The sequence below is a fragment of the Puma concolor genome, chromosome B3 (assembly GCF_028749965.1).
Source record: "Puma concolor isolate L17-30 chromosome B3, mPumCon1.1.hap2, whole genome shotgun sequence".
Classification (NCBI taxonomy): Eukaryota; Metazoa; Chordata; class Mammalia; order Carnivora; family Felidae; genus Puma; species Puma concolor.
This window is the reverse complement of record NC_141672.1, coordinates 102,268,720-102,290,070: the sequence shown is the minus strand read 5'-3', so window position 1 is coordinate 102,290,070 and position 21,351 is coordinate 102,268,720. Positions and strand designations below refer to the sequence as shown.

At 41.3% G+C, this 21,351-nt stretch overlaps 1 protein-coding gene and 1 long non-coding RNA gene across 3 annotated transcripts in view; one reads left to right on the top strand and one right to left on the bottom strand.

Annotated features, from left to right (window-relative positions):
• Positions 1-1,169: 1,169 nt before the first annotated feature.
• The window catches only part of LOC112856506 (myocardial zonula adherens protein), a 122,563-nt gene continuing 102,381 nt past the window's right edge, over positions 1,170-21,351 (bottom strand). The window contains exons 1-4 of one of the 2 annotated variants that reach the window (XM_025920092.2): positions 10,741-10,872; positions 8,394-9,029; positions 5,538-5,742; positions 1,170-3,320 (exon numbers count right to left, since the gene is read on the bottom strand). In XM_025920092.2, the coding sequence (XP_025775877.1) occupies positions 3,174-3,320; positions 5,538-5,742; positions 8,394-9,029; positions 10,741-10,853 (1,101 nt within the window). In that variant the 5' untranslated portion in view covers positions 10,854-10,872 and the 3' untranslated portion in view covers positions 1,170-3,173. Of the gene's footprint in view, positions 3,321-5,537; positions 5,743-8,393; positions 9,030-10,740; positions 10,873-21,351 lie in introns of those variants that run through there. The other variant, XM_086710786.1, reaches the window with a different exon arrangement.
• Positions 10,902-21,351, top strand: part of LOC147580242 (uncharacterized) — a 37,881-nt gene continuing 27,431 nt past the window's right edge. The window contains exon 1 of the long non-coding RNA XR_015252673.1: positions 10,902-11,035. This is a non-coding gene — a long non-coding RNA (uncharacterized LOC147580242). The remainder of the gene's footprint in view (positions 11,036-21,351) is intronic.

The window sequence follows — 21,351 nt, the reverse complement described above, 5'->3', positions numbered from 1 at the left end:
GAAATGCAAAGTAAAACCAAAATGAAGGCCTACCATAAAAACATCACGTTGACTAAAATCCCCGTCTGGCAGATCAAGTGTTAGTGAACTGGAGTTCTCACAGGCGCTGGACAGGGGATGGTGGGAATACTAAATGTGAAAGATAACACACGCCTTATATCCCGGCAAGTGAACTAGATAAATACCCAACAGAAACGTGTTTACATGTGCAGAGATACTCGTGGCAGCATCACCCATCCTCGCCCAAAACGGAAACTATCACAGAGGTGCCCGTCACACTCGATGGAAGTGGTGTTGATGAAATGGCACATCGCACAGCAATGACATGGATAAACCACACCTATACACGGCATGAATTTTATAAACAACGTTGAGTCAAAAACACCAAACACATATACAGTAGGATTCCATCTGTATCAGGCCAGAGTAGGCAAAACAACATAACCATATTATTGCATACATCGATGGGTAAAAACTATTTTTTAAAAGGGGGAAAGTATTACTATAAAGTCAGGATAGTAGTAACCTCTGGGGTATATATAGGGTGTCAACAGGGGACACTTGGGGAGATTCCAGAGTCCTAGCAGTAGCTTTCCTGCATCTGGTTTGTGATTACGTAACTGTTTGCTTTACCCATTAAAAACTACACGCCTGTTTTAGGTACTTTTCTGTAGGTTATAGTTTATAGAATTTAAAAGAATGAGGGAGAAATTGTATACCAAATATTAATGCTGATTAAATCCATAATTATTAAAATAGTGCAGGAAAAACTGGAAGGCCCGTAAGCAGGCCCATAGCACAAAAGACACATGGGAATTTCATATTTTATGACAGCATTTCAAATCAATGGGGAAATGATGGTTTATGATGCTGAACCAACTGGTCAACTATTTGCAAAAATTAAAATTAAATCTTACTTCATATATCCCCACATAAACTTCAGATGGATTAAAAATTTCCTTCTGAATTAATATAAATATAAAAGTGAAATTTTAAAAAAGTACTAGAAAATAAGGACAAATACATTCCATCCTTGGGGTAGGGAAGGCACTCCCAAGGGTAACTGCAAAGGTAGACTCCTAAAGAAAACTTCTACACTGAAACACCACAAACTGTATTAAAAAGAAAGTAACACCTAAAACAATAACATATGACAAAAGACAGACATCTTAATTCATCAAGAATTTATAAACCAATAAAAACAGCACTCTCTCAAAGGAATTACAGTTATGAATAAGCAATGCTCAAAACAATGAATATAAATGGTCAACAAACATGAAAAAAACACTCACCCTTCATTAAGTAATCAAAGAAATACAAATTTTAAAAATAATCCTTTCCCGTAATTATTCAATTTGCAAACACTTGCAACAGCAATTTTCAATTCTGGGAGTTTGATATTGCTAGCAGGTACATAAAGGGACACAATCTTTATGGTGAGTGATGTACATCAAGACTCTCAAACGTACCTACACTTCCAGCTAACAATTTCACTTCTAGAAAGGTATCTTCCGGAAATAAATCATTTTTGTACAAATGTGATTATCTTTTAAGACGCTGATCACGTTGTTTACGGTTACATTGTAACTGACAATCAAGTTCTTAAACAATAAGTTGGTGTTGCAAGTTATGGTACACCCATAAAATTGAATTGTAGCTATCTAAAATGCAAAATATCTAACATGGAAAATGTTCACAATACATAGAGCAGACTATGAAACAACGTACAATATGATTGCATTATTGAAAATATAAACATATAGCTATGCATTGAAAAGTATGTAAAAGCAAAGTATACCCAAACCTTAACAGAGGCTCTCTCTAGGTGATCCGAATACAGGGGACTGTGTGTACATGCACGTGAGCCCTTCCATATTACCTGGCTTTCCAGAAGTGTATTATTTTATTCTCTAAAGAATAATTTTATGTTGCAAAATCCATTTACTGTTAGTTTTTGAAAGCAGAAATAATGAATTTGTTACCTCAGGGTATTTCTATATTTGCCGGGGGGGCGGAGGGGTGGAAGGGGACGGACAGCAGTAGCGGTGCCCGTATGTCCGTGATGGAGAACTGAGCCCTTCCTATCACACACCTCAATGTGTCTTCATGAAAATTTCATATATGAAAGTCTCTTTTAAAGCAAGTTAAATTTAATTAAGCACCAGTAAAACATCACCATTAACATTATGAAGATGCTCTTATTTTATTCTTCCTTTCAACACTGTTTAAAGGCTCCAACAGAGTAAACAAAGAAATCTCCACATAATCCTTCAAAATTACATAAACATGTATACATATGGGATTGAGATTTCTGTAGTCTACATATGCTTCTTTGGGGCAGGGCTGGGGAGAGGCAAGCTATGTGTTGAAAATTCAATTGTCGCTTTAAAAAAAAAAAATGGTGTTGTTCTTACCAAACTGAACTGGTCACCTCTTAGGGCAAGCCTAAGAACAGCTATTCCCTTCCCCTACACAGTCACCCTAGACTTTTCCTGTATCTTGTGTTACTCCAGGCAAATCTGACCATCCAGAAAGATCCTCCACCCTCCAGCATCAACTAAAAGTACTCCTTATTCCTAATCAGAAGAAAGAGAACATTCTTCCTAAAGGGAAGACAGAAGAAGGAAACAAACATTTAAGAATTTTCTATGAGTGCCTTCCTAGGTATTTCACATCCAATACCTCAACCCCATGCAAACATGCATAAAATTCTCTAGACTGCTCCCTTCCTTACTCAAAAAAGCAGGGAACTTTATCTTCCTAATTCATTTTAGGTGATGCCTGGGGCAACCAAATATTTCACTGAAAGACATGTAATAAATGCTATTCCACAGAGGTAAGAATAAGGAAAAGAGCAGTTACCCGCTTTCATTTGGCTTAGTGGAAAATAAAACCGTGCTTACTATGTACTAAAATATCAGACCAACACACAGCATACTGCAGAACTTTAATACAATATGGTCAAACACAATATTCAAATATTAAACTTCTTAAGCACATCAAAGTCCTCTCCTGAAAGACAAACTGGGCTCTTTTAATGCTACCTTTGTGTAACTTTATAAAATTCCTTCCCTCAACAATGCCTGACACTGATCTTGATACTTGTTAGAAAGTCTGATGTGACCATGACATCTCAGCAGACAGAGATTCAGGCATTATCCCAATGTCCGTCTTCAGAACTCCTCACCAGAGGACTGATCATCATCTTCATCCCTTACTTCTCGGTACTTCCTGGAAGTCTCCCCTTCCGGATTATAGCTCTGCATCTTTATATTAAGCCTTTCAGCTAATTTCTGTGCCGCGAGCTTGGCTTGCATCTCCTTGAAAACAAAAATCGAAGCAAATAGTTATACATTCACATCTTCTTCCCTGCAATTTTTGCAATAGAAGTCCTCTAAAGAGAAAAGGAAATCAAGGGGCACACCGCCCCACTCAGTGCTCTCTGTAGCAATGTGACAAGTCTGAGGTTGTACCCAGCACAGATACAAGCGGGCAATGCTGGGGAGAGCTACTAGCCTGCTACAGTTGCGGTCACATTTCCAATAATAGACAACAGTGCACGGAAATACTCCCCCTCTACTTGGGAAACTGAGTAACCTGCTTAGTGCTGCAAGAGTTACAAACATGGGGGCGCCTGGGTGGCTGAGTCGGTTAAGTGGCCAACTCTTGGATTTCAGCTCAGGTCATGATCTCACAGTTTGTGGGTCTGAGCCCTGCCTAAGGCTCTGCACTCACAGCACAGAGCCTGCTCTGATCCTCTGTCTCCCTCTCGCTGCCCCTCCCCCACTCCCTTGTGTTCTCTCTCTCAAAAATAAATAACCATTAAAACAAATTTTTGAAAGACAAATATGGATAGAATTTTAAGTATGTGGACACATGCACGTGTATACACAAACTCACAGAAGTCTGAACTATCAAACGTCAAAAAATCACTAACGCTGTTGTGCTGATCCTCCAAAAAAGAATCTTCTTTCCCAGATGAAGTCATGGCTTTTAGGCTTGAGAGTTAACATTCCAATGTCACAATGAAAATCAAGCAACCAACACTAAAAAGCTGACTATCCCTCTCCAAATATTCCCAAGAAAACAGCTAAGCAACTGAAAGTCCAAGTACGTTTTGGACACTGGCAGTGTGCTCATGTACACCCATGGACATTACCGCTGACTGACTGATGGCAGGTGACAATGCCCATTTCTCATCTGGCTCTTCACTTTTCTCACACTTCTGACCCTATGCCTGGGAACTTCTTCAGGTCATTCCCTGAGGCCACGAAGATTCTGGGTGTGAGCTACTACTACTCTGACGAGGAACCCAGTGTCAAACGGAGGAGTTGAATTCAATTTAAAAATATCTTAGGACAGGCACTGAACATCACATAAACAATTTAAAAAACAATTCCCCACTGCTGCCGTCATAGCTAGGCAATAAGACTTTAATACACGAGGAAGAAAAATGGCTTTTAAAATGGAGTGCCTTGAAAATGCCAACAACCCATGCCAATGGAACTTCTGTGAAAAGCCAAGACTGAATAACAGCCTAGTTTTGTATTAACTGGGGGTATGGCACCTGATTAGAATTTAGCTAACAATACTAGGAACTTAAGCTGCTGTTCTCCTGGAGGTTCAAATTACTCCTATCTAAGTATATTGGACTCTTTCTTTTCTCCCTACTGCCCTCACACTTGTTTTCTCCCATCCCATTAGTCTGTACATAAACTGTTCATATGTATGTTTAAAGTTCTCTGCAGAACTCCCAGATCTTTGAGGAAAGTGCTATACAAAATTAAGTCACTAAAGCAGGCGACTAAAGACTCTTCTGTCTTCACAAGGGCCTGCTGATTATGCTTTCTCTCTTTTAAATGTTTGAGAGAGGACAGAGTGTTTGTGAGTGGGGAAGGTGGAGAGAGGGAGACACAGAATCAGAAGCAGGCTCGAGGCTCTGAGTTGTCAGCACAGAGCCCCACAGGGGGCTCAACCCCACAAATGGTGAGATCATGACCTGAGCCCAAGCTGGACGCTTAACTGACTGAGCCACCCAGGTGCCCCTGCAGATCATGCTTTTATGCTTAGTGTCCAAACGTCTGTTGGTAACACCACAGTAGTCCCCCAGGGTTATGCTCTTCCCTGTTTGGCAGGAGATGGAAACCTGAAAACATTTCCCTGATTCTACCACTGAGACTAGATTCTACACTGAGAATCTCTCACATGGGGTTTACGAGATACAAGACAGAGAAGTAAGACTTCTGCTAGCCTAACAGCATAGGCTTTAAGAGATGGGGAATTCTGCCTGAGTCTCCCCACATTTCCTCCCCACTCTGCTGCTGCTGCAGGTAGCTGGGATCCTCTCCAGCTGGGCCCTGCAGACTTCCGAGACTCTGAAAACTGGAGGCATACACCTGAGAGCCAACGGCATTAGCCAGCCATTTCTCAAGCACCTACTCCCTTCTATTAAGTTCTGTCCTCTCTGAACTCGCTGGAGTGAACTGTGATTAGCAGCATCCAACACACACTCAAGAAACACGTAAAACTCTTAATACCTCATAATTCTGTTTCTGCTGTTTCTGAAGTGCCACAGATTCTTCCAGGGAGAGCAGCTGTGTGGGCATATGGTGAAGTGGCAGGAGCCGAGCTGCTGTGATGTCATCAAGATGCTTCTTATCCCTGAGCCGCCTTTCTTCCAAGGAAATGGGAGACCCTGTTCTCTGCCAATGACTAGATGAATCATTTTGTTGTGAAGGTAATCTGAAGGAGGGAAAATTTATGTTCTGTCATCAGACTGTTTCCTTTTTATAGACACGTGTTTACAACATTCACACACAGAAGCGGACTTTAACCTAGCAATTCATTCTTCTGCAAAGATAATGGGAGTTTACCAATATTTCTATTTGTAGATACAAATCCTTCCCATTTTTAAACATATTTACTTCAAAAGCAGGAGTATTTAAATCGGCCCTTCTTTGGAGAGTGATATATGACAACCCACTGTTTTTAACAGATAATAGGTAGACTGACAAGCTCTTTATATTTTCCTTCTCTCTTCAAAACTTACACTTGAGCTGAACCACCAGTTTTAAGTTTGTTTATTTTGAGAGAGAGACGGCATGAGCGGGCGAGGGATAGAGAGGATCCCAAGCAGGCGCCACATTGTCAGCACAGAGACCAACGGCGGGGCTCATATTCACAAAGCCATGAGACCATGACCTGAGCCAAAACCAAGAGTCGGATGCTTAACCAACTGGGCCACCCAGGCACCACTGAACCACCAGTTCTAACGGGAGACAGGAAGGTGTCAGAAAAGCTTTAAAACAGTGAATTCTGAGAAGTCATGGAATAATTAATGCTCACTGTGGGAATGAGGGGCAATATGGTGAGACATAAGGGAAGTTCAGGGGCTAGGGCATGCAGGAACAGCGGTAAGATAAGGCTGGGGAGTCGGCTGGGCCCAGTCTTCAGCAAAGAGTTCTGTTCTATGCACCGGATTCAGATCTGCATTTTACTAACTTCATTTTGGCAGCAGTGGCGTGGATGGGCTGGAAGACATAAGACTAGAATCCAGAACAGGTCAGTTATAGCCCAAGAGAGGGATGAGAGCCTTCCCTTTTGATAGGAAAGGATGAAAATAAGAATGACTAGAGATGAAGGTCAACAAAATACATCAGGCGGGTCTTTCTGGCTAGCAAATATGAAGAAAAAGGAACACACCTTGGGGAAAAAAAACCAAAGTGGTGGCACCATGAACTTAGGGAATATAGGAGAAAGTCAGTGCAGGAAGAAGTGTTCTATCCTGCACATGATAAAGCTGAGGTGCCACAGAACACCCACATGGTTTCAAATATAATGGGCCATGCGGATCTCAAGTTCCGGAAGACCTAAGGTAGAGGGATAGGAGGGGTAGCTGCCAGCATCCAGGTGGTATTCTGGAGCCAGAAGAGCAGAAAAGGAGCCAAAGGCTGTTCATACATGGAATCCCTCAATCCACAGCTGACCAGGCCAGCCTTTCCTGATCTGCTTTAACTGTACAGGAGGCCCTCTGGCTCTCCCCACTCCCACCTACAGCTATATGACCATAACCCAGAACCAGGATCACTGTATTCTCTGACCAACTAGATGATGCTTCTGGTTTTCTGTCTTCCCAGAAGTGAAGAAACCTACTTCACTGCACACAAGATGAAAGATTACCGACAGAGGGCACAAAGATTACTCTTTATTCTTAACTAAATTTTAATGTAATATAATCCTGGTTTTCTATATAGAAGAAAAAATGTTTTCAAGTTAAAAAAAAAAAAGGCAGGGTTAAACTTTAGTCTCTTTATAGTAATTCTTTAATAAAAGTTTTATGGGGCGCCTGGGTGGCGCAGTCGGTTAAGCGTCCGACTTCAGCCAGGTCACGATCTCGCGGTCCGTGAGTTCGAGCCCCGCGTCAGGCTCTGGGCTGATGGCTCGGAGCCTGGAGCCTGTTTCCAATTCTGTGTCTCCCTCTCTCTCTCTGCCCCTCCCCCGTTCATGCTCTGTCTCTCTCTGTCCCAAAAATAAATAAAAAACGTTGAAAAAAAAATTAAAAAAAAAATATATAAATAAAAGTTTTAGGTACTTCTAACTAGAGGTTTTCAGTTTTTTCAAGAAAGACAGCAGTGATTCCACTTTGTATCTGATGTTACATCCTGGTAAATACAGGCAGGCACAGTACCACTAACCACTCCCTGATTTGAATGTTACATCTGCATATGAGTGAATACCATTCTTTTCTCTTCAAGGAGCTTTTCTTTTTCTGGAGACTCAGAAACAAAACTATGGCAAGGTTAGTTTGCCAGTCCTGCCTGAATCTGTTTTTCAGTTTCTTTAACCCTTCTCGGCTCCTTTCCCTTGAAGTTATTATATAGTTCACTGTTCTTTGAAATGTGTAAGGCTTGGGTTTTCATCTAGATCCTGAGCTCTTTGAGGAGCAGGAGCTTTACTTGTGTGTCACCCCAGCACCAGCTGCTTACATATCATGAGCACACAGATATTTTTCACCGAGATGTCTGTAAGCTTCTAAAGCTGCTTTTCCCTTAACTTACCGTCTAATCTAAGGGGGGAGCTGCATACCAAAAAACTGTTGTGAAAAATAAAGTCATAATAAATTCTCTAACTCTGGGTTTAATATCAAATATTGGCTAAACACCCTGAAATTCAATACTCCACCTGCTATCTGAAACCTTTTCAATTCTGGCTAAAAACCTAAAGGATTTTCCAACATGAATCCTCCACCCCAGCGAGGCTGTTTCCACAATATGCTCTTACCTAACTATAAGCAGATCCCACACAAAGTCCAGCAAACTAAAAGCATTCTCCCAGTTTTTTGAGTTTAACAAAGAGTATGTTCCCGTGACAGGCCTGTTTCTGATGATACTTACACATTAGTTTTAAATTTATGTGGTGGGGGCACTGGGTTCTTGGCTCGAATTTCTAGCACTTCCATGTAATGAGGCTTCTTCTGTGCCCCACGACAAAGCCCTGCCAAGTTCTCAGCACTCCTGTCCTGTTCTGAATGCTGTTCACCTGGGTCCGCAATTGTGATCCTTTGTAACCTATCAATAAACAGGTTGTCCGAGCTGCTGGAATGATCTTCTGCCTGACTTGAAACACGACGCTGAGGGAGACGCTCACCAGCTTCAGAAGAGGAAGGCACACTCGCTCTGCTACTGGGAACCGGGCACTTGCTCACTGTGTCCTCAACCTCGGGAGCCTCTTCATCGCCTTTGTGAGTAGGATGTGGTTGTGAGGTTGTTTCAGACGACTTGAAGTTACTTACAGAGGAACAGCCACAAACTGGAGACGAAGTATCAAGTATCTGGTCAGAATTCTGGGCCTTATCTGTGTCCACATCAACAACTGCAATTGCTTTTTGCCTTAGCTTACAGTCTAAACTAACAGGATGAAACAGTTCAGTTTTTCCTCTAACTTCTTCACGTTCTGCAATGGCAGCTTTCAGTTTGGCAAAAGAGTCTAAGATCTTTTTACCTCTGTCGGGCAATTTGCAAATGAATTTTCTGTTAAATGGAAAAAAAAATGTATATGTTACAGCCATGTTTTTAAACTTGAGATAGAAATTCAAAGCATTATCCTCAAAGGGAGAAAAATCTATCTTTAAGTAAAAAATCTGATTTCCAACGGTCTCAAAAGAGGAATGAAATAAGAGTCGTGATCTAAATACCCTAAAAAATAAGGGATGTAGGAAGAATAAGGAATATGCCTCATCTGTCTAAATTTCAGCGGAAGTATTTTAAGCATATGATAATACTCCGTAAGACACTCCAAACATCAGCAGTTTTTAAAGTGTGATCTCCAAGATCTTACTGGGGAGGGAAGGTGGATGGGTCTGCAAGGTCAAAATGATTTTGATAATAATACTAAACCGTTATTTGCCATATCCATGCTCATTTTTTCATATGGGTACAGTGGAGTTTTCCAAAGGTCACATGATATGTGATGGTATCATTGCTCTGATGGCTAATCATTGTGTATTCTGGTGTTTTAAAGATCTCTCACCTGTAATTCCTAATACACCAGTAAACATCAGTAGATACACATAAAACAAGAGCTCTTTGGGAGGCTCAGGGGGTCTTAACAGTCTAAACAGGTCCCAGAGACCAAAAAAGTTAATTATCTGCTCTAGATCAAAATCCCATTCTCAAAAAGTCCAAGCGTTTGTCTCTACTAGAAAGCTTCCAAATGGTCATTTGACCCTTTTGCTAAGTGACAGAAGTTCCTTTTCAGATTCTCTTTTCTTTATCCATATAATAGATGGAGGGAAGATTATACCTCGGGTTCCCTATTCTACGTCTCACACTACATTCCTTCCCACAATTTCAACATTAATATGGCTCTCCAGTTGCAATTCCTATGTATTCCCAGCCTTCTGGCTCCTGATCCTCATGACTTCTCCAGCTTTTAAGTAGATAAAACTCTCCCCTCAACTCAGTACCCTCTAAATAAAATCAACCACAGAGCTATTCCCCTCCCCAGGTTTTCTGTTCTTATCAGTGGTTCTCTATACAGTCTGGAAACTTCAGCACTCTCTGTCACCTACATATTCAAATTATTCCATGCCTGATGTAGTTTTCCCAATCCCATAACTACCTTAAAAATACAGCCCTCTTGCTGGGAACTTGGCTGGAAATAACCAACTGTCTTCTCTTATTCCCTCAAAACCATCCTGCACCAAGCTGCTAAAATAAGCTTCCTAAAAAATCGCTTTCATTTTATCGTTCCCCTGCTACCGTCAAGTCGGCCGGCTGAATGAGACAAACTTTTTCTGCCTAATATATCTGCACTTTATATCCTATCACTCTTACCCTTTCCTACGGTTCCTGTAAAAATGGGATCGAAAGATGAAATTGACAAGATGTTTTGGGCACGATATGGGCCGCAGGGGAGCGGGATTACCAAAGGATTTAGGACACAGACCCTCCCTTCAGGGAAGTAGTCAAACAATTAAAATCAACGCGAAGCTAAGGAACAGCTGAAACGGTAAGCAGCCTTTCAGCATAAAGCAATCTCCGCAGGCGTTACGTGCCAGACCAGGACGCAGCCGGCTTTGCGGCTGGAGGCCGTCCGCTCGCCAGCGGGACCGGAAAGGTCTGACTGTGGCAAGGTCACCTTCCAGGGTAGGGAACCCGATGTGAGAGAAGGCGAGGGAACGCTTCCCAAGAAGACCGAACCAAAGGAGGCTGGCAGTGACTCGGCGGGACCCAAGCTTACTCGTTGCGCAAAAGTCTCTCCTGGCGCTTCAACATCTCCTGCAGCTCCGCCAAACTCCGCCGCCCCAAGTCCTCGGGAGCTTGGGGCTCGAAGCCGCGGGCCAGCGAGGACATTCTGCGGGGGCTGAGGCTGGCGAGGCGGCGTGCACTCGGATTCCTCAGCAGCCCCCGCGGCTAGCGCCGGATCCGCGACCGGCGGGGACTCCGGGGCACGAGCGGGAGTCGCCATTTTCCCGGAAGAACAGGTCTTCTTCGAGCCGAATCGAGCTTTATTGAAACACCGGAAACAAACACAGGCAAGGAGAAGGGGGCGCTGGGAGGAGCGGGAAAGGGCGGAAGTTACGGGGGGGGGGGTGGTGTCAACCCTCGTCTGGGCCCGCGTTTGCGGCTTGTGTGTTTTCTCGGTTCATCAGCTCTTCGGGTTTATTCAGAAAGTGTTTGCTAGTGCAACTGTAAGCCCGACAGGTATCCACGATCCCTGCCGTTATGGAGTCTACCGAGGGGTGGAGGGAGGCAGAGATTAATCCGGTAATAATAAAACAATATAATAGTAAGATCGGTATGGGCGCTAGGGCAGGTGTCTCGAAGAAGTGGAATGTACATAGAAAACTGAGTGATGAGTTGGTTAGCCACTGATGAAGTTGGGGGAACGCGCCAGACAGGTTTTGGTCTATGGTGCTGCGTGCGTCCTAGCCCAAGGCTTAGTGAAGTCCTCAGATTAAAGTTGGAGGGATTTTTGAGCACTCTCAGTGGTCTTGTGGCATTTGGAGCAGGACTTTTCTTCATTTGCTGCATGCCTCAGGTATTGCAAGACATTTGGTTGAGCCCACTAGTTTTATGGCACTTCTGAGAGAGACAATCCAAAACACCTTTACTTTCCCCTCTGCCCCCCACCCTCGCTCTGCCGGTACAACACATATTTCCAAAGGTTTGCAAGAGAAGATGATGGGAGGTGCTGTACAAGCCAGCTGAAAACCTCTTTCACAATTCCCTCTTGTGCTTGTAGAAAAACAGGCACAAAAACAAGTATTCCCAGGGCACAAAACTAGTAAGTGACAGCATCAGATTTCGCTCAAATGCCCAGCTCCTCTTTCTACCACACCAATTTGAAAATCTCCTTCTTTCACTTTATGCCTTTTTCTAAATGTTTAAAACTGTTGAAAGGTTTTTTTTTCAGGCTGTTAAGAGTACAGCAGTGTAATAAGCATCCCAAACAGGTCTTACCTTCTCTCTGGGGTTAAGCTATCAGAGCTGTGTCCCATAGGAAAGACTAGGAAGTATACAAGAGTCACAACGGGTATCAATTGGGAGGTTTGGACACCCCCATAACCTCCAACACCACCTCCCCATTCTTTGATGTGGAAAATTTAAATTTTCTCAAACCTCTGTGAAGTGCTATAGTAAACAGAGCAATTCCCTCATCAGAAGATCTAGATAAAATCTGAAACTACTCCAGGGAGTACAGCTGAAGCTATTTCTGTATCCTCCCAATCTCATCCATTCCACTCAGATTAAAGTATCAAAATTCTCAGCATAAGCCCCGCTTTCAAGGACTTCAGCAACCTCCTCCAGCCCAGCTAAATAAGAAATACTTGAGTAAGGCCTTTGGGCCAGGTAGTTGTCCCCTGGTAAACTCCCCCAAAGACTCCATCATACTGTCCCTAGGCCACAGCTGGAGGCCTTTATTCAACCCTCACTAGTGAACCCATTCTGGTCCTGGACAACAGGTGTCTGGAGGCCAGGGTGCCTTTCTGTCAGGACTCAGAATTTCGCCCCCTACTGTTTCACTTTTGTGGAAAGCTGTCCCTCCTCCTTTAGCCCATTATAAATCTAAGTTCAAGCTTCTCCTCCTCAAGCCTTCCTAGATTATCCCAGCCCCAATTGCTTTTTCTTTTGAGCATGACTATATCTCTTCGAGTGGAAACCTCAGTATAGGAAGCATATTGTTCCTCTCCAATTATGTTACCACAGTGATTTCTTTTTCCTTTCTAACAAAGTTGTAAGTCAGGGAGTTCTGTCAGTGAATTGAGTTTGTACTTTTCTGTCTGTCCTAATGCATATGGCAGGTATTAATTGATGGAATCTCCCTCTCATTTTTTCTCACTGCCTTTCCCTCATGTTTCTCTTAATGAAATGTCCCCTTTTATATGTACAGAATCTTAAGCTTTTTATAGAAGTATCAGCCATAATAATCGTGAAGATATTTTCAGTAATATGGGATAGAATTTTTTTTTTTAAGAAATGAATTTTACAGGAACTTGGGTAGCTCAGTCAGTTGGGCATCCGACTGCAGCTCAGGTCATGATGTGATTAATGGTTGTGGGCTCCAGCCTTCTCTCAGGCTCTGTTGTTGACACCTCAGAGCCAGAATCCAGTGCTTTGGATTCTTTGTGCCCCTCTCCCCCTCTCCCCCTCTCCCCCTCCTACTCATGCTCTATCTCTCTCTCAAAAATAAGTAAATATTAAAAATTTTTTAAAAAAGAAATGAATTTTATTAAAGGACACTAACATTGAAAATTAGTACACAGACATCCTATTATTTACTTAGAGCTGTAATAGGAATGTTCTATTCTTGTCTGTAATTGTCTCACAACTGCCAGGCGGTGTCATTTGCCACAACTGCATTTAATGTAACCTAGCAGAAGTTAGATCCTCAGGGTTTTTTGTTTTTGTTTTTGTTTTTTTTTAGCTTTAAATAGCCCTGACATGATACTATTATCTTTTTTTTTTTTTAATCCAAGTTAGCCAACATATAGTGTAATACTGATTTCAGGAATAGAATTTAGTGACTGATCACTTAAATAAAACACCCAGTGCTCATCACAACAAGTGCCCTCCTTAATGCTCATCACCCATTTAACCCATCCCTATGCAACACTCCGCCAGCAACCCTCAGTTTGTTCTCTATATTTAAGAGTCTTTTATGGTTTGTTTCCCTTTCTGTTTTTATATTATTTTTGATTCCCTTCGCCTATGTTCATCTGTTTTTCTTAAATTCCACATGTGGGTATAATCATATGATACTTGTCTTTCACTGACTGATTTGGCTCAGCATAATACACTCTAGTTCCATCCACGTTGTTGCAAATGGAAAGATTTCATTCTTTTTGATTGCCAAGTAATACTCCATTGTATATATACATACCACATTTTCTTGATCCATTCATCAATTGATGGACATTTGGGCTCTTTCCATATGTTGGGTATTGTTGATAGTGCTGCTATAAATGTTGGGGTGCATATGCCCCTTCAAATCAGCATTTTTGTATCCTTTGGGTAAATACCTGGTAGTGCCATTGCTGGGTCATAGGGTAGTTCTACTTTTAATTTTTTGAGGAAACTCCATACTGTTTTCCAGAGTGGCTGCACCAGTTTGCATTCCCAACAGCAGTGCAGAAAGGGTTCCCCTTTCTCCACATCTGTTGTTTCCTCAGTTGCTAATTTTAGCCATTCTGACAAGTGTGAGTTGGTATCTCATTGTGCTTTTGATTTGTAGTTCCTTGCTGAAGAGTGATGTTGAACATCTTTTCATGTGTCTGTTAGCCATCTGGATGTCTTCTTTGGAAAAGTGTCTATTCATGTCTTCTGCCCATTTTGTCACTGGTTTATTTGTTTTTTGGTGTTGAGTTTGATAAGTACTCTATAGGTTTTGGATTCTAACCCTTTATCTGATGTGTCAGTTGCAAATATCTTCTTTTTACTTTTGCTGATTGTTTCCCTCACTGTGCAAAAGCTTTTTATCTTGATGAAGTCTCAATAGTTCATTTTTGCTTTTGTTTCCCTTGCCTCCAGAGACATGTCAAGTAAGAAGTTGCTGTGGCTGAGGTCAAAGAGGTTGTTGCCTGTTTTCTCCTCCAGGGTTTTGATGGCTTCCTGTCTTACGTTTAGGTCTTTCCTCCATTTTGAGTTTATTTTTGTGTATGGTATAAGAAAGTGGTCCAGGTTCATTTTTCTGCATGTCACTGTCCTCCAGTTTTCTCAGCACCATTTGCTGAAGAGACTGTCTTTATTCCGTTGGATATTCTTTCCTGCTTAGTCAAAGACTAGTTGGCCATAAGTTTGTGGGTCCATTTCTGGATTCTTATTCTGTTCCATCGATCTGTTTTTGTGCCGCTACCATAGTGTGTTGATGATGACACCTTTGTAATACACCTTGAAGTCCGGAATTGTGATGCCTCCGGATTTGGTTTTCTTTTTCAGCATTACTTTGGCTATTCAGGGTCTTTTCTGATTCCAGATAAATTTTAGAACTCTTTGTTCTAGCTTTGTGAAGAATGCAAGTGCTATTTTGATAGGAATTGCATGGAATGTGTAGATTGCTTTGGGTACTATTGGCATTTTAACAACATTTGTTCTTTCAGTCCATGGAATATGGAGTGTTTTTTCATTTTTTTATGTGTTTCTTCAATTTCTTTCATAAGCTTTCTATAGTTTTCAGCTAATAGATTTTTCACCTCCTTAGTTAGGTTTATTCCTCAGTATTTTATGGTTTTTGGTGCAATTGTAAATGGGATCAATTCCTTGACTTCTCTTTCTGCTGCTTCATTATTTGTGTATAGAATTGCAACCGATTTCTGTGCATTGATTTTATATCCTGCGACTTTGCTGAACTCATGGATTAGTTCTAGCAGTTTTTTGGTGGAGTCTTTTGGATTTTTCACATAGAGTATGATATCATCTGTGGAGAGTAAAAGTTTGACTTCCTCCTTGCCAATTTGGATGCTTGTTATTTCTTTGTATTGTCTGACTGCTGAGTCTATGACTTCCAACACTGTGTTGAATAACAGTGGACATCCCTGTCATGTTCCTGACCTTAGGGGGAAAGCTCTCAATTTTTCCCCATTGAGGATCATATTAGTGGTGGGTCTTTTGTATTTGTCCTTTATGATCTTGAGGTGTGTTACTTCTATCTCTACTTTCTTGAGGATTTTTATGAATAAGGGATGCTGTATTTTGTCAAATGCATTTTCTGCATCTGATGAGAGGATTATGTGGTTCTTATCCTTTTATTAGTGTGATGTATCACATTGATTGATTTGCAGATATTAAACCAACCCTGCATCCTAGGAATAAATGCCACTTGATCATGGTGAATAACTCTTTTAATGTATTGTTGGATCCGGTTTGCTCATATCTTGAGAAATTTTGCATCCATGTTCAGGGAAATTGGTCTGTAGTTCTCCTTATTAGTAGGTCTTTGTCTGGTTTTGGAATCACCAGATTCTGCTAGCCTCGTAGAATGAGTTTGTAAGTTTTCCTTCCATTTCTGTTTTTTTGGAACAGCTCCAAAAGAATAGTGTTAACCCTTCTTTAAATGTTTAGTAGAATTCCCCTGGCAAGCCATCTGGCCCTGGACTCTTGTTTGTTGGTAGATTTTTGATTACTGATTCAATTTCTTTACTGATTATGGATCTGTTCAAATTTTCTATTTCTTCCTGTTTCAATTTTGGTAGTTTATATGTTTATAGGAATTTGTCTATTTCTTCCTGATTGCCCAATTTATTGTCATATAATTGCTCATAATATTCTTTTTTTATTACTGTTTGTGTTTCTGCATTGTTGGTTGTGATCTCTACTTTTTCATTCATGATTTTATTTATTTGGCTCCTTTGCTTTTTCTTCCTGATCAATCTGGCTAGGGGTTTATCAATTTTGTTAATTCTTTCAAAGAACCAGCTTCTGATTTCCTTGATCTGTTCTACTGTTTGTTTTGTTCTGTGTTGTTTTGATAGCATTAATTTCTGCTCTAATCTCCTGTCTTCTGCTGGTTTTGGGTTTTATTAGCTCTTTTTTCCCCAGCTTTTTTAGATGTAAGATTAGGTTGTGTATTTGATACTTCTTCCTTGTTTAGGAAGGCCTGGATTGCTATATACTTCCCTCTTATGACCACCTTTCCTGCATCCCAGAGGTTTGGGGCTGTGATGTTTCATTTTCATTGACTTCCATGTACTTTCTAATTTCCTCTTTAACTTCTGGTTAACCCATTCATTCTTTAGTAGGATATTCTTTAATCTCCACGTATCCATGGTCTTTGCAAATTTTTTCTTGTGGTTGATTTCAAGTTTCATAGTGTTACAGTCTGAAAATATGCAAGGTATGATCTCGATCTTTTTGTACCTGTTGAGGGCTGATTTGTGACCAGTATGTGATCTGTTCTGGGGAATTTTCCATGTGCACTGGAAAAGAAGTGTATTCTGCTTCAGGATGAAATGTTCTGAATATGTCTGTTAAGTCCATCTGGTCCAGTGTGTCATTCAAGCCATTGTTTCCTTGTTGATATTCTGCTTACATGATCTGTCCTTGTTGATATTCTGCTTACATGATCTGTCCATCTGTAAGGGTGTTAAAGTCCCCTACTATTATGGTATTATTTTCAATGGGTTTCTTTATGTTTGTGACTAATTGGTTTATATATTTGGTCACTTCCAAGTTGAGGGCATAAATATTTACAATTGTTAGATCTTGTTGGTGGATAGACCCCTTAATTATTTAAAAAAAATTTTTTTTTCAACGTTTATTTATTTTTGACAGAGAGAGAGCATGAACGGGGGAGGGGCAGAGAGAGAGGGAGACACAGAATCGGAAACAGGCTCCAGGCTCTGAGCCATCAGCCCAGAGCCCGACGCAGGGCTCGAACTCATGGACCGCGAGATCGTGACCTGAGCTGAAGTCAGACACTCAACCGACTGAGCCACCCAGGCGCCCCTAGACCCCTTAATTATGATAGAATGCCCTTCTTCATCTCTTGTTACAGTCTTTATTTTAAAAACTGTTGTATCTAGTTTGTCTAAGTATTGCTACTCCACCTTTCTCTTGACAGCCATTAGCATGATAGATGGTTCTCCATCCCCTTACTTTCCATCTGTAGGTGTCTTTACTAAAATAAGTCTCTTGTAAGCAGCATATAGATGGACCTTGTTTTCTTATCCATTCTGTTACCCTATGACTTTTGATTGGAGCGTTTAGTCCATTGACATTTAGAGTGAGTACTGAACGATAGGAATTTAATGCCATTGTGTTGCCTGTAGAGATGGTGTTTCTGGTGATGTTCTGTGGTCCTTTCTAGTCTTTGTTGCTTTTTTCTTTTTTGTTTTGTTTTGTCTTTTCTCCACTCAGAGTCCCCCTTAAAATTTCTTGAGGGTCTGGTTTAGAGGTCACAATCTCCTTTAGTTTTTGTTTGGGGAACGCTTCATCTCTCCTTCTATTGTGAATGACAATAGATAATGCTGGATAAAGAATTCTTGGCTGCATATTTTTCTGATTCAGCACGTTGAATATACCCTGCCACTTCTTCCTGGTCTGCCAAGTTTCTGTGGATAGTCTACTGTGAACCTGATCTGTCTTCCCTTAAAGGTTAAGGACTTTTTTTTTCCCTTACTGCTTTTCTAACTCTTTCCTTGTCTGTGTATTTTGTGAATTTGACTGTGATACACCTTGGCGATCATCAATTTTTTTGAATCTAATGGGAGTTCTCTGTGCTTCTTGGATTTTGCTGTCTGTGTCCTTCCCCAGATTAGGGAAGTTTTCTGGCATAATTTGCTCACATAAACCTTCTGCCCTTTTTTCTCTCTATCTTCCAGGACTCTGATGATTCAGATGTTATTCTTTTTTAATAAGTCACTGAGTTCTCTAAGTCTTGTATCATGATCTTTTGCCTTTGTTTCTTTTTTTCTGCTTCATTATTCGCCATAATTTTATCTTCTGTATTGCTGATTTGCTGCTCTGCTTCATCCGTCCTGCCATCATGGCATCCATTCAAGATTGCATCTCAGTTATAGCATTTTTCATTTTGGCCTGCCTAAATTTTATTTCTTTTATCTCTGCTGAAAGGAATTCTCTGGCGTCTTCTCTGCTTTTTTTAACCCTGGATAGTATTCATATTATCATGATTCTAAATTCTAGTTCAGACATCTTATATCTGTGTTGATTAAGTCCCTGGCTGTCATTTTTTTCTTGTTCTTTCTTTTGGGGTAAATTCCTTCATTTTGTCATTTTGGAGGAGGGAAAAAATTAATAAAAAATTAAAATAAAAAAATTACAAACAAACAAAAAAAACAAAGGAAGCTAGATCCTGGGTGTGTTTCAGTCTGCTTGTTGAAAGAGGTTGATAGAATAGAGAAAAAAGGGAAAGGAAAGAAAAAGCAAATGTAAGAAAAAAATTTAATTAAAAAAGATTTATAGAATAAAATGAAATAGAATTAAAATTAAATAATAAAAAAGTGAAAAAAAGTTCTCTTTTTGTGTCTAAGAAAGAGAAAGAAAAGAAAGAAAAAAAGAACACAATTTAAGCAAAAACAGAAACAAAGAAAACGAACAAACAGATGAACCAGCAAACAGGATGAAACCCAAATGAAGTTACATCTGCTTTCCCCTATAACCAAAACTATGTAGCCCTCTATAGTACACTAAGCAGGTGAAGTGACTTGTGCTGGTCGTCTTGGGATGTGCTTGGAGGGCACAGTTGGGTGGGGCTTGGTGTAATGGCTCCATTCTCCACCAGGTGGCCCTGCTGGGCTTACTAGGGTGGATCAGTGTGAGTGGTTGTGTGTGTGGGAGAGATGTAAATGATTTCACCCAGCTCCCTAGTCTCTGACACAGGAACTTCACACTCTCACTAACCCATGATCAAGCACCCCTCCTTTGTCTCAGGCTTCTGTCCACTCCCCACCTCTACCCTGTTCAAGTCCAAGCTGTCCACCTGCCAGGTGGCACCTCTCTCCAGAGTTTTATCTCAGATAGGATTGTGTTTCAAAACCCCACACTCAGAGACCCCCACAGCTTGGACCCAACTCTCTAGGGGAGGGTCTCACTGACCAATGGTCAGGTGCTGGCTTGCCCTGGAAAACATTTGTGCAATCACACAGCAGCAGAGGTTCAAAGATTATGGCAAATCACAACACATAGCTGGTTCCAGGCTTCACCATACTCTGGCATCTTTGTCCCAATACCAGCAAACGTGGTTGCACTCCGGGGTGCACTGGGACCTTTGCCTGTGGGGAAGCGGTATGGCCTCCACCATATGCTCTCCATGCAGGGGAACTGCTTCTCCCCATGTGGCATATCCTGCCCCTGGGGATTCACCCTACTTCCTCACCCAAGCCCTGCCAGGCACTGAGCTCCTCCACTGTTTATAGCATCCTGGTGGTATTGAAACCCTCTACTTTCCCCCTGCCCGTGGTTTTGTGGAACAGATTTCTTGTTCGGTGTTTTTTTTTTTTTTAATTTTTTTTTTCAACGTGTATTTATTTTTGGAACAGAGAGAGACAGAGCATGAATGGGGGAGGGGTAGAGAGAGAGGGAGACATAGAATCGGAAACAGGCTCCAGGCTCTGAGCCATCAGCCCAGAGCCTGACGCGGGGCTCGAACTCACGGACCGCGAGATCGTGACCTGGCTGAAGCCGGACGCTTAACCGACTGCGCCACCCAGGCGCCCCTCTTGTTCGGTGTTTTTACTCTTTCTCTTTAACTGCTTTCTGGGGGAGTGCTTTTCTCACATGATCCCAATGCATGACACTCTCCTCCTTTCTCTTTCTCTCTCTGTCCTGTCTCCGCAAAAATGACTCCCTACCCTCTGTGGCTTTTCTCTACCCCAGTTCAGCTCTCTGCATTGTGTACCTGCTTAGTTCTGTGGCTCAATTTATGCAGTTGGTTGCGTTAATCCTCAGATCAACTTTCTAGGTGTTGAAAAATGGTTTGGTCCTGATTTGTCTGTGTTTCAGAGACAAGACAAGCTCAGGGTCTGCATGGTGCTCCACCATCTTAACTGCTCTCCTGGGATAGAATCTTTTACACAACATAGCTTAGGACTCCAGGATGTCATAATACAAACCAGAATTCCTAATAACCAACCTCCCATCCACAAAGTGTCTAGTTCTCTTGTCAGTAACCAAGAGGTTTGGCAATGGAGGAAACATTACCCTAAAACAAAAGCAGTCTATTTTCTCTTCAGGATGAAAATAGGCAAACTCTTATTTTATGATCCATCAAACAAACAAACAAAAGATATGTATTAGAACACAGATTTTGGATGCCTCAGTCGGTTAAATATCTGACTTTGGCTCTGGTCATGATCTCACCATTCATGAGTTGGAGCCCCATGTCAGGCTCTGTGCTGACAGCTCAGGGCCTAGAGCCTGCTTCAGATTCTGTCTCCCTCTCTCTCTGCCCCTCTCCCGCTCATGCTCTATCTCTGTCAAAACAAAAAACATTTTTTAAAAATTAAAAAAAAAAAACACAGATTCTAATAGCAGTATCGGGGGAAATGATATAAAATGGAGAAATTTAACACAAAGAGAAACAATGAGTGCCATAGGTTTTAACGTCTCCATACTAACCAGGTAAACACTTTGAAAGAAATAGAGCCCACAAACCACAGGCAGCTAATCTCTGCTGAAGAACTCCAACTGCATATCAAGAGCCCACCTGTTATAAAATTGAATCTAGACAAGTGTTTTTAGTTTTTGTTTGTTTTTGGTTTTCACTGCTCTTTTTAAAAAAATCTAAATCACTTTTCTGGTGGTACTTGGACTAATCTCCAGAATAGTAATAGCCCACAGGGTAAACTAATGAATTTGGCTATTAGAAAGCAAGAAAAATTCAAAATGAAGAATT